This window comes from Leptidea sinapis, chromosome 9 (genome assembly GCF_905404315.1).
Source record: "Leptidea sinapis chromosome 9, ilLepSina1.1, whole genome shotgun sequence".
Taxonomy (NCBI): domain Eukaryota; kingdom Metazoa; phylum Arthropoda; class Insecta; order Lepidoptera; family Pieridae; genus Leptidea; species Leptidea sinapis.
Window position 1 is genome coordinate 14564353 of NC_066273.1, and position 13409 is coordinate 14577761.

A 13409-nucleotide genomic window follows, 5' to 3' on the forward strand; every position below is an offset into this window, starting at 1 on the left:
AAATAAGGGGCGAGACGAGCAAGACGCTCAGCTGATGGTAATTGATACGTCCTGCCAATATATTGCCGCTTGCTTAAAAACGCACAATAACGCTTATACATTACAGCTTCACGGCATAAATAGGCGCCGTTGTGGTACCCATAATCTAGCCGGCATCCTGTGCAAAGGAGCCTCCCGTTGGCAATTAATAGAATAAATGATAAACATTGGTAATTTATTGTATTGTATTTTATAGCTCAAGCATAAACACATTGATTAAAGTATTCTGTCAATGACAGCACAGAGTCGTCAGTATTTCTTCGCACCTTAGCACAGCAGTTGGCAAGGCGTTCACACGACTGTCCGTTTTGTCGACGTGCGTTTGTGAGACTCAAGTCTAGCTCGTAGCCCAGCGTGACGGCAGACCGGGACAATTCTTCGAGGCACGTTGTCACGTTCACACTGAAAACGTGACGCTTCTGAGTGTTCGAATTACAAATGAAAACACCCAATGTTCTAATAACCATTTCATCATCCAAACGAGTATTGTAATGTTGTACTGAATTTCATAACAACACTCCTATGTTTTTTTTCGATCCCTTCATGCGCAAAGAGTTTCAACAGACAGCCACATTCTTATTGCTCGATGCGTGGTATCTGTATGAATTTCAAAAAAAGAACATTTTCGTTTACACGCATTCCACACTACCAGAACGTCGCTCGCCGTAAAAAATAATAGATTATTCAAATCCCCGCCATTTTTTTTTTTCGATATTTTTATTGTTTTGTTTACAACAAATGACCGATTCATTTTAAACGCTGCAAAAGAACATTATATTCGAGTGAATTTTAATTATTGCACTATACAAAATGTAAATTACTACTAAAATAAATAATTGTTTCATTAATACTTAGTTTATTTGTATATAATCAGTAATAGATGATATTAGGTTACTACTAGGACTGACTGTTTTAATGTTAGCAGTAAGCTAACTGTTTCAGAATCTTTTAGAGGATATATATTTTGAGTGTAGATAAAGTCTTGTATGCAACTGTTGATAATTAGGTATTAAAACACTCATGTGATACTCCCTTATAATAATAATAATAATAATAATAATAATAATAATATATTTATTTGCAAAAAACATAGTATACAATGGTGTTTAAATTTAAATAAATAATAAGAGCTTACATGTTTTGCCATCACTATTCCTAGCATGCAAATATTTAAACACAATGTATATAATCAGAATTTCATTTCCATAAATTCCTTAATACTATAAAAATTATAATCATTTAGCCAACTATATAGCTTATTCTTGAATAATCTAGAATTTAAATTTTTTATGCTACTCGGTAACTTATTATAAATACGAACACAATTACATACACAACTTTTATTATATTTGGTAATTTTTGGAACATCATGAAGAACGAGTCTTTGTGGATCACGTCGTTTCCGCGGATTTAGATCATTAGCTGATTTAAACAATTCTTTATTTTTTTTTACAAACATACATATCTCGAAGATGTAAAGCGACGGCAAAGGTAACAATCCTAGTTTTTTAAATATGGGTTGACACGATTGCTCAGGATGCATCCCGTACATTGCCCTAATACACTTTTTTTGAGCAATAAATGCTCTTTTGATATCTGTGCTGTGTCCCCATAATATAAGCCCGTAGCGCAGTACCGATTCTACATGTGCGTGATAAGTCATTATAGCAGTTTTTAAGCTTGTTACTCTTTTGACTTGCTTAAGCGCATATACGAACTTATTTATTCTCTTACATATATTATCTAATTGCTCTTTCCAATTGAAGTTCTCATCTATTATTACTCCTAGAAACTTTGTATGTGCTTCTTCTTTAATTGTCGTTATTTTTAGTTGTATATTGTATTTAGGATTATAACATTTATTGAAATTGATATATACGGATTTATTAAGATTTATTTTCAAATTATTTATATCAAGCCATTGTATTAATTTATTTATAGTGTTATTAATTTCAATCTCATGATTATTGATACAGTTATTATTTTTTTCCGACGCTACAACGATTGTGATATCATCAGCAAATAACACACATTGATGTTTGGTTATGTTAATAATATCATTTATATATAATAAGAATAGGATAGGGCCCAGCACACTTCCTTGTGGAACGCCACATTTATTGTGCTTGTATTCGGACAAGAAAGGGACCATATCTCCATTGTCATCTATCTTATCAATAACGACACATTGTTGCCTGTTGCTAAGATATGATGCTATCCACTGAAGTGTAGGACCCCTGATACCGATTAATTCAAGCTTATCTAGTAGCAGATTGTGGGAGACTAAGTCGAAGGCTTTCGAGATATCAAAAAATAGTGCAGTAGTTAGATTGCTATTGTTGATACTTGTAACTATAGACTTTACAAGAGTGAATACCGCTAATGAAGTGGACTTATTTTTTTGAAAGCCAAACTGTTCGTTGCTAATTATATGAAATTTTTCGCAATAGTCGCTTAATCTTCTGTACATGCACTTTTCATATATCTTAGACAATATGGGTATCAAAGTTATTGGACGATAGTTATTAATATTACATTTTTCACCTTTTTTAAATAATGGCTTAACCAATGAATATTTCAGGGCATCAGGAAAAGTGCCCGTCTCAAACGATGTATTTATTAAATGTGTTAAAATGGCAGTTAATTGATTAGCACACTCTTTAATAATTTTGGTGTTGATTTCATCATAACCTACAGAATTGGAGTTAGTTAAAGACATTATTTCTCGTCTAACCTCATTTTCTGTCATGGGTTTTAGGAACATTGAGTTTACATGGGCACTAATATTATATGATTTTTTAATACTTTTTTGTGTTGTTTTATGTGTTAAGTTAATGTAGTGATTGTTGAAGGCAGTAGCAATATCAACGGGTTTTGTTATTGTCGTGTTGTTAACTATAATTTTTTCTATGTTTCCTTTGCAGTTTGTGTCTCGTATTTCATTTTTAATTACTGCCCATGTGGCTCTACATTTATTATCATGTTTGTTTATATACTTAATGTTTTCATTTTTTTTTGAATTCACAATACATTTTTTTAGAATATTAGAATATGTCTTATATCTATTTTTATTACTAGTATTTTTATTTTTATAGTATTTACATCTTAGTTTACGTTTATTCAAACAACTTTTTTTTAAGCCTTGACTTATCCAGTTTTGTTTATTTTTATTTTTGTTATTTATTTTTACTTTCACTTTTGGGAAGCAAAGATTGTAAAATAGACATAATAGTTCATGAAACTCACTGAATGCATTTGCGTCATTTTGCATATATATATGCGCCCAGGATAAATTGTTTAAGCATTCCCTGAACTTGCGAATATTGTCCAAATTATAATCTCTTTTATAAATAAAATATGTAGTACTTCTTTGCGGCTTTTCATTAACAGAAAAGCTTAACATTTGGCCTGTGTCATGGTCAGAGAGATAAAGCGGCATGACTGTAGCGTTAGCATTTGGAATATTGCTAAGAATATGATCTATGCAAGATGACTTGCGAGTAGGTACGTCAATGTGAATTTTCATGTTAAAATTGTAGGTTATGTCTCGTAAATGATTAGTAATATTGCCTTTTTTTAACGTGTTTATATTAAGGTCCCCTGCTATAACTATACGCATTTTAAATTTATATTTATTAGTTGAGTAGCTCAAAAGGTCGTTTAATTTACATAAGAATTGGGTGGGATCTGAGTTAGGTGTTCTGTATAGGCAAATAACTAGCAGTTTATAACACTCAATCTCTATGCCACAGGCTTCAAATGTGTTTTGGGTAGCATATTTTTTTATGTATGGTAAATCTTTGAAAGGAATGTCGTTTTTTACTAAGATACAAGTACCTCCTCTTTGCTGTTCTCTGCTGAAGTTGGCAGCAATTTGATAATTATATATTTTGATAAAATGCTCATATCCTTTTTTTATAAAAGTTTCTGACAGGCATATTACATCTGGATCTTTCTGTGACGCTTTTAACTGCTGGACTGTTATTTCTAATAGTTCCCGTTTTGATAAAATACTAGCAATATTTTGGTGCATAATATGAAATGTACGGGTGTTAGGCTCGAAAAAGATTTTTTTTATTTTTTTGTACAGGGAAGTAGTAAGGTATCGTACCTTTGCTTACATTTTCGATAGATGCCGTGGGCTTAACATTTTGTTTATTTTTATCACAGTTTTGTACATCGAAATAGAAAGGAATTGTGCCTTTTTTAGGCTCCTTTCTACACGTAGTCGTGTTGCCGCTAGTTGCATTACGCATAACAAATTCCCTAATATTCTTAGGGTACAAGTAGGTCTCATCATAGTCGTTACAGTCTATTACATAATTTATAGAGTTACAGATCTCTGAAAACTTAAAATATCGACTGTTTATAATGTAGCTTTTTTTAAACTTTTTACATAAATTTTCTATACTGTAATTCAATTTTGAAGTGTTAAAGGAGTGACTTTTATAAGCATTTAATACAATTATTCTATTGTTATAAAAGGACTGTAGTATTAATTCTAATTGTGATAGGACTTGCTTTAAATTGTTATCATTTTCCCCTATACATATCACTAGTTTATCGTCCGGATTTAAGGCTGTTCTTATGCAGTTCTTCACTATGTCATAACATTTCGCGTTAGGCTTCGTTTCCGCAAAAACTCTGTATTTTTCATACTTAGTATTGCTTCTCGACTGCAATAAGGCTGAGGCCAAGCCGACACATTGTTGGGTTCCGAATATAAGTATTCTTCGTTTAGGTTCGTGCTCGAATTTTCTTGTTGTGATCGAAAGGGTGCATGTATCGGGTGGAGGAGACGTTGTCAATTTGAGGTCCCCACTTTTATTGTGCAAGTATTGTGTTAGTGTCTCTATTTGTTTTATTAGAGTTGAAATTTCAATTTTAGCGCTATCCAACTGCTGCTGTAGATCTGTAATTTGTTTTTTCAGGGACAGTGTTCTATCTTCGTAAATAGGGTTGCCGTTTGAATAATTTTTGGGCGAAAAAGGGGTTGATGTTGTGCATTGTGCATTTTTAATACTGCTACTAGACATATTTTCCACTGACGAAGAAGTTTGTTGTGATGATTTTAATTTATTGTTTTCATCAGTCAACCTCTGTACTAGACTTCGAAGATCGATATTTTCCAATATTCTGTTATCAAGTTCATTTTGCCTGAGCTCAAGCTTAACGGTTAATTGAGAAATTGTATCTTTCATCTCCGACCAAGATACTAAGTCTGAGATTGGAACTGACAATGTGCCATCCAAACTATTTGATAGTTTCGCTGATGTATTGTATGATTCAGAGGATGTGTTGTAGTCTGTTAGTATATGCGAATCTAGGGTTTGTGATTACACAACAGTTGCATAAATCACTAAAATGCGACTGAGCCTTGGCCTTGTAATACTTGATCTGAGAGGGTGCTATCAGTCAGAACTATAGACTTACGGCCGTTTTCTTAATCTTAAAACATATTTCAGAATTGTATGTTTGTTTTTGAAAATAAAGCTTTATTATAATTATTTTTGTATAAACTCAAACTAAATGGCGGTAAGGGCAGTTAAGTCCTCGATTGGTGACCTACCGGATAGCGCAGTGCTGTTAGGCCCCCCACAAGATGGATGAGGGTAGCGCAGGACCGATCTTTTTAGAGATCTTTGGGAGAGGATTTGTCCACCAGTGGACGATAGTGATGATGAGACTCAAACTTATGCTTACTTCTCAAACGTTTGAGTGGCATCAGCGATGGCGGACTGCATGTGGTTTCTCGTGATAGTTATCATCTCCTCAGCATATTTTCCCATTTTCCCGATGGATGCTCTGGCCTCTTCAGTGCATTGGTAAGTAAGAGCGACATGCTTGGATGCTAACGTGCGGGCAGACCGTTTTTCCTCATCACACATTTCTTGAGATAAATTTAAAAGATTAAATAATGGAATTTTTTAAATCATTATATTATACAATGTTAGGATATCCAAATATTCCAAAGTGTAACAAGAAGAAATTCAGTAACTTTGAGTTAAGTATGAGAAATCAAACGATAAAAGATAACCCACTAATACCACAGAGAAAGAAGTCGATTGAAATCAATGAAAATGAAGAAAGAATGTTGTTCGTTGTTACTATAAGCTGTATAAATGCTGTAAGCTCTAAAGCTAGCTAAACGAATGATCACGAATAAAGCAATTCGCATCGCAAATTTTACTGTATAGCACATAATATAATAGAATTTAAGTTGCTGCTGGGGCTGCTGCTTGGACTGCCAAAGACAGCAAACGTCGCATATAATATTGACACACTATTGATACACTTTTTACACAAATTATCTTGCCCCAAGTTAAGCATATATAGCCTGTGTTATGGGTTACAAGACAACGATATATTTAATACAATATACTTACTTAAAAATACATAAATTCATATAAACATATATATAAACATACATAAATACATTTAAACATCCATGACTCGGAAACAAACATCCATATTCATCATATAAATGCTTGCACCTACCGGGATTCGAACCCGGGACCTCTAGCTTAGTAGGTAGGATCGCTAACCACTCGGCTATACAGGTCGTCTCGGATATAATATATTGGTCTAGTCAGTGATTCTTACATCTCTGAGCCGATTGGAGTCGAGAAACTTGACCCGAGGGGCCCAGAGGCGAGGCAAATATACAAATCTGCCCGCCTCAATAGGGCTACTGGAAACCCAAGTGCTGGCAGCTATGTCGGTCAATGGATCAGATGCTGCCAGTATTATAGGTATACTTCCCCGTAACGATAGTTTTAATTTAATGTAATTATAGTATTGTAATCTTATATATAAAATTCTCGTGTCACAATGTTAGTTACCTTACTCCTCCGAAAAAGCTTTACTGATTTTTACCAAATTTCATATGCATATTCAGTAGGTCTGAGAATCGGCTACTATCTATTTTTCATCCCCCTAAATGTTAAGGGTAGTCCACCCCAAAATTTTTTTTTTTTAATTTTTTGTCAATTTTTTTTATTTTTATTTTATGATGATTTAGCATTGAAAAATACACACAAATTTAAATTTTCGCCCTTCTACTTCTATTCTGTTCCACCCACCAAACCGATATAGGGCTGCACGATGGCAATCGAATACAATAATTGTAGTACGATATATTAGGTAGGTTGCATCAAAACTTTAATAATTGATTTTTTTAAATATTTTATATGGCAATACGAAGTTTGCTGGGTCAACTAGTATAGTTATAAGATTTGTTTTGTTAGAGTTATATTGTACAATGTATATTCTTATTTCTAATAAATGATTTAAAATAATTGCATATTACGTGGTACGTTCAAGGAGTCTGCTAATTGACTTAACTCCGAGTATATCTTCTGTTTCTTTCGCAGTGCTGCATTGATTTCATCTTTGATTCGCTTCAGTATTTTGTTGGTTGACTGGTGGTAAGATGTCTGTATGTTTCGATGGTAAGTGTCCAGGAATGGTGCTATCACTGTGGCCAAGTAGCGATTCACTTCACTATTAACAGTTATTAATGATTTGTCAAAAATGGCAGCAAACACTTTGAATTTATGGCAAAGCTTTTGTTTAACCTATTATTGGAGGGTACATTTTCTAGTTCTAAAGGGACACAAATTTAACTCTTAATACACTTTAAAAAAATTCAATCTTAATAAATAGAAACTTAGGTATTTGCGAATTCTGATGGCAAAGTTATAAATGTCTTAGTAGTGGGAGTCAATTATGGTTCTAATGCCTATTGCGCCACTAACGCTCTTGAAAATCGATTCTATTTCTAATTACATTCATGGTTATCTATAGTTTTATAAACAACAGGAGTAAATAGAATTTGTCATGGATGCAGCACCTTATAAACTAATTTGTTATGTATATTACAGCGAGTACAGACAGTCTGTCAATGAAAAGTAAAAAAAAATATAATGACTGTTTTGTTGTCAGTACATTTAAGAAAATTAAATATACGTTCACAAAAATCGTCACATTTTTGCTCTTAATAGTGATTATAACACTAAAAATATGGGATTGCTTGTAACCAATTCTAGTAGGCTTCATAAGATATATAATAGCTTTAAGGGTAAATGTATACACTTTTATAATAATGTCCCAGCCACTGCTCAGGCATTATCTATAAATAAATTTAAATGTTTTATAAAAAAAATGGATCAGTCGTAAATCCTATTACTCCACAGCTGAATATCAAAGTGATTGGACAGCCTGGGACTAGATTATGATTATATTATAGCGATAGAAATGATTGTACAATATTGTATATTTTTATTGAAAAGAGCGCAAAAAAAAAGAATGCTGGGAGAGTTTCTTTCACCGCTTCTTCTCTCTCAGAGCACCATTTGTTTCCAAAGCGGTAGTAGTATTAGTATATTAGAAATTGCATCAAAAAGAATTCTAAAGGATTTTAGGAAATAAATGCCTTTTATGCCTTTTTATGGCATTGTAAAATACTCTATTGGATTGGATTTAAAAGAGTGGCCTTTGAGTTTCTTGTATGTTCTTCTCACAAGCTCTACTTTTTTCGAAGATATTGTAGATTCAGTAATTTAAAAGAAATATTTATAGTGAGCAATCAAAAGAGTCTACTTCAATCTTATTGAATTAAGTTTTTTTTCTTCGACTTGGACAAATCCTTTTAAAATCATCAAATTACAAAGCACTCCATGTAATTGCAATTCTACCTGTTCAGAGCAGGTCTTGGATGCTGGAGCATTCGTCTCTGGGTGCTGGCCCACGTATTCTTCAGCTTATTGATGTGCTCGTCCACTTCCACGGTCCTATGAGGCCAGGATGCGATCTCGAAGCACAATCCGCCATCATGCCGTAAATGGTTACTGCGATCCTGTCATTAGGTTACAACGTCAGCATCTGATTTTTTTTTATTGAATGGTATTGTGACGTGAAGACTTCTTTAGCCGCTTTGGATATTTTTGGAAGGGGAAGAAAAATCTTATGGCATTTTGACACGCAAATCCTGTGAGATTGCGTTACCAAAATTCTTATTGATGTATATGTATCTAGCTATACAGCTGAGTAGTAGCGCTGGGAGACGAGAGGTCAAATCCCGCATCCTAAATTTGGGTACAAATTTTTGTATACTTAATTCTACAAGTGAGGCTATCACTTAAAAATAACAAACAGATTAAAATCAAATAACATCAAACAAATCATTTAAGTTTTCTTTAGTGTTAATTCCGCCAATATTTGTTTTTAAAACAATTCGACACGTGTTTCACCTCTAGACTGAAAGACGGAAAGTCTCGTACCAGATTTTGGCGAGACAACACGTCCTGAGGATGCCTCGTGTAGAGGCGGAACACGTGTCGAATTGTTTTAAAAACAAATATTGGCGGAATTAACACGAAAGAAAACTTAAATCATTTGTATAATTATAGATTTCCGCAAAGTAACGCCTAATTCAACAAAAATATCATCAAAATCAACTTCTACTTTAAACTTTATCCAACATCAATTGTATCATTATATTTGGCGTACACTAAATGAAATAATCATTAATTTCGAATTTCAAACTTGAAGATAAATAAGAGAATAGCGGCAAAATTAAAAATTTATTTAATTTTGCAGATGTTAATGTGAAAATAATAATACTGAAATAGAAATGCAAAGCCGTATGTCAGAAAATATGTACCAAAAAGGTCACAGAATCTCGTAGAGAAGACTGAGTGGGAAAAGGTGCAGAGGAAGACAAAGTAAAAACAGAGGCTGATGTTTTTATCTTTATTAAAATAAGGGACGAGACAAGCAGGATGGTAATTGATACGCCCTACCCATTACAATGCAGTGCCGCTCAGGATTCTTGAAAACAATCTGAGTGGCACTACAATTCCGCTCGTCACCTTGAGACATATGATGTTAAGTCTCATTTCCCAGTAATTTCAATAGCTACGGCGTCCTCTAGACCGAAACACAGTAATGTTTACACATTACGGCTTCACGGCAGAAATAGGCGCCGTTGTGGTACCCATAATCTAGCCATAGCAATAGATACTCATAATAATAATATTTAAGTTAAAATGTTCAAATAATAAAGGTTATTTTTGTATAAATTAAGAAATCATGCAGACATAATGAATATTATACAAGCGCCTTAAATTATTTGTAACTAGCTAGCCTTAAATTAGTTACAATAAAATTTGCATCTTAGTGCAAACAAGATTAGCATCTTGTGATTATTTCAGTGCAGTATAATTTTATTTTATGACTCGTGAGCGTAAATTTTAATAGCATTTGAAAATATACATATTATATATAAATAATATTGCTATATACAAATTATATTATCTTGTAAGTGTATCATAAGTATCTTAATAAGATGATTCTAAAAAGATATACTTTTCTAAGTAGATTCTAAAAAAACCGATTGCAAAAACTAAAAAGTATAAAATCTATATATATAAAAATTAATTGCTGTTCGTTAGTCCCGCTAAAACTCGAGAACGGCTGGACCGATTTGGCTAATTTTGATCTTCAATTATTTGTGGAAGTCCAGGAAAGGTTTAAAAGGTGAATTAATATGAAAGTGTTCGGAATTAAATAAAAACAACAATTTTGTTTTTCCTTTGATGTGTCCCCCGTCGTCCGATATTTGTTTTGTATGGACATATTTTCTATGAGAGAATTTATTGACGCACGGTTTGACAGTTCTGCTGTGAAACAATTTCATGACAACAACAGGGAGCATATTTTACGAAATAATTCTTGATGTTATGAAATATTATTGACAAATTCATAAAAAACAGTAATTTTTAGAATAGAATAGAAATTTTATTTATTATATACAGAACAAGTCGGGTCAAAGAGTCATTTAATAAAAAATTAATTTACTCTACAAATATAATATCAATAATATAATATTAAGAAACTACTATTAATTGAATGTGCTACTAATTGGTAGGTTTTAAGTCGGAGCCAAGCCCTTAACAACATAAAACAACAAAATAGTATGAGCAGCTTACTTACTGCTACTAACGACATTTGCCCGCTTGGGTTGTTCTGTTCTAGACGAAGCTATCCCGCGTGAAAGTCACGCGTGGCGAGTGTAGGTACCTACTATTACATTTGGCTTGGCACCGACATCATCCAGTTGATGTCATGTTTTCAGGTGACAGTCATCCCGCAATTAATAAGCACTTATTAACTTCTTATTCAGAGATCTATAATGTGTACTCCACTTACTTACTTCACCATGAAGTATTTTTGAAGTGAAACATCTTTAGAATCGTTGTGGTTTCAAACTCGATGAAACGAAAAAATAATCCATCCGAGATGGCCGCCAAATTATGATTTCAACCTTATGGATATCGTATCCGAGGTTCTCGAGGGTGCAGGGAACGAACGAATTTGGATCATTTTTGAAATCCAAGATGGCCGCCGTGCAAATTTATTATTACATCAATATGGATATTGAATCCGAGGTTTTAGAGGGTGTACAGAACGAATTTGGGATCGTTTTTTAAATCCAGTGTCTATATGTGCCAATAAAGTGTCACGAAAATCTGGGATGTTTTTGTCCAAGAAGAGGAAGAGGGGGATTGAACATCTTAACGTAGAACATCTTCCCCACTAGCTTTGTATCGTGCAAGTTTAGCGCGCGGATGCGAAAAAGTTGAACATCTTTCCTGCAACCGTTGTATCGTGCAGGTTTAGCGCACCGCCGCGAGTAAGTAAAACATCTTCCCTACTAGCGTTGTATCGTGCAGGTTTAGCACGCGGCCTCGAAAAAGTAGAACATCTTCCCTACTAGCGATGTATCGTGCAGGTTTAGCGCGTAGCGAGTAAGTAGAATAATAATTTCTAATATTGATAAAAAACAATTGGTTTAGGGAACAGATTAGAATAACTGATACAAACGAGATTTAAAAATTAGTTTTCCAAAGAAGTTTCACTTCCGACATGTGTACTTTGTACGCACGCCATTTTTTTTCTTACTATAGTCTTCGTTTGTTAGAGGCGATTCGGTTTAGGGATTTTGATAAGGAAATACAAGAAATTCAATCTACGGCACCGATACTATTTGTCCCATGCGAATTTACTGACCCAAGAAGAAATTGTTGATTACCCTTAGGTATAAAGAAAACATACTGTTTATTTTTTATAAAAATTATTAGTTTTAAGTAATACATTTAACTCTCAAAACGTTTGAATATTTTTGTTGTATCACTGTAAATAGATTTACAATCTTAAAATAATTTATAAAACGAAGAAGTTATAAATGGTGACGTAAAAATGGCAGTTTCTTGCCATTTCTTCTCGTTACAGCTCAACCTTGGCAGCCACCGTGGTGACCCGGTGAAATATACCCCTTATGGTACTAATTAAAAGCTACAAGAATTTTCTACTGTGATTCCACCAGACTATGTAACCATCTAACAAGTACTCGTCACATGTGAAACAAACTCCATACATCACCCTACAATTGACAGTTGCGGTGGCTTCGCGAACAGACACAAGAACCATTAAATAGGCGAACATTTCAGCGAACATTTCGAGTAAAACTTATTTCACATCAATTGAACATCTTGAAAACAATTACAGGCTTCAGCGAAACGAATAATTTGTTGGAGTGACGATTTAGTACATTGACTATTGCAGAAATTCATGAGTTTGATTATGCCTCGGGGCCCAATACAATTCGTCTTCCCTACAGACTTGGTCTTAGTCTGTGAATTTATTAATATATGTACTTACTAGCTTTTACCCGCGACTTCGACCACGTGAAATATTTACTATGGGCAACATTTTTTATTTGTGTTTTTGTATTATCCTGCAGAGTATCCAACTTTGCAAATAATACACACACGATACAGCGGATATCCCATGATATTGTCGGCAGTCTCTTTAATAGTATTTCCCTGCTACTTTAATCTCCTGTTTCATTCCCATGTAGGTCTAAATTTCGAAAATGCTCGAACAAATGTTTATAAATTACTTCTTATCAAGTGCCTAAATACATAGTTTCATGAATTAATCTCCGAAAATGACGAATTCCCGAGCAAACTTTCATACCTTATTTTTCAACCCGTTCATGCCTTTTTTTTTTATTAAATTTGGTAATTATGTCCTTTTACGGCCGTTCCGAATAATCAGTCTATCTCTTACTTGAGATAAAAATCGTAACTATCGTTGACTTTTCTGTTCCAATAAACTTATAAACGGTAACTCACCTTATCCGTACACGCTGTTTGTCAATAGGACGACGTATAGCTTACCAGCGATAGAAATTTGTATGGAAATTGAAATTCATGCGTCCCAATATAAGGCGATAAGAATGACTTATCGGGTATATTGGGACAGCTTCAGATTATTGACAGCTAATTACTGACAGTAGAAGGTAG

At 33.7% G+C, this 13409-nt stretch overlaps 1 protein-coding gene across 1 annotated transcript; it reads right to left on the bottom strand.

The window, feature by feature from the left end:
- Positions 1-217: 217 nt before the first annotated feature.
- Positions 218-12622, bottom strand: LOC126965920 (uncharacterized). Its single transcript, XM_050809712.1, has 5 exons — positions 12484-12622; positions 8736-8896; positions 7349-7542; positions 5743-5929; positions 218-441 (listed from the first exon to the last, which is right to left on the bottom strand). The coding sequence occupies exons 1-5, from the start codon at positions 12556-12558 to the stop codon at positions 237-239; spliced, it is 822 nt and encodes a 273-aa protein (XP_050665669.1). The 5' UTR covers positions 12559-12622; the 3' UTR covers positions 218-236.
- Positions 12623-13409: the final 787 nt, after the last annotated feature.

Coding starts and splice junctions, on each gene's coding strand:
- LOC126965920 (XM_050809712.1), bottom strand. CDS start 12,558: ATGTTCGCTGAAATGTTCGCCTATTTAATGGTTCTTGTGTCTGTTCGC. Junction 5,930..7,348: donor AGACTCCTTGAACGTACCAC/GTAATATGCAAT, acceptor ATTTATCTCAAG/AAATGTGTGATGAGGAAAAA. Junction 442..5,742: donor GCCACTCAAACGTTTGAGAA/GTAAGCATAAGT, acceptor TCACGTTTTCAG/TGTGAACGTGACAACGTGCC.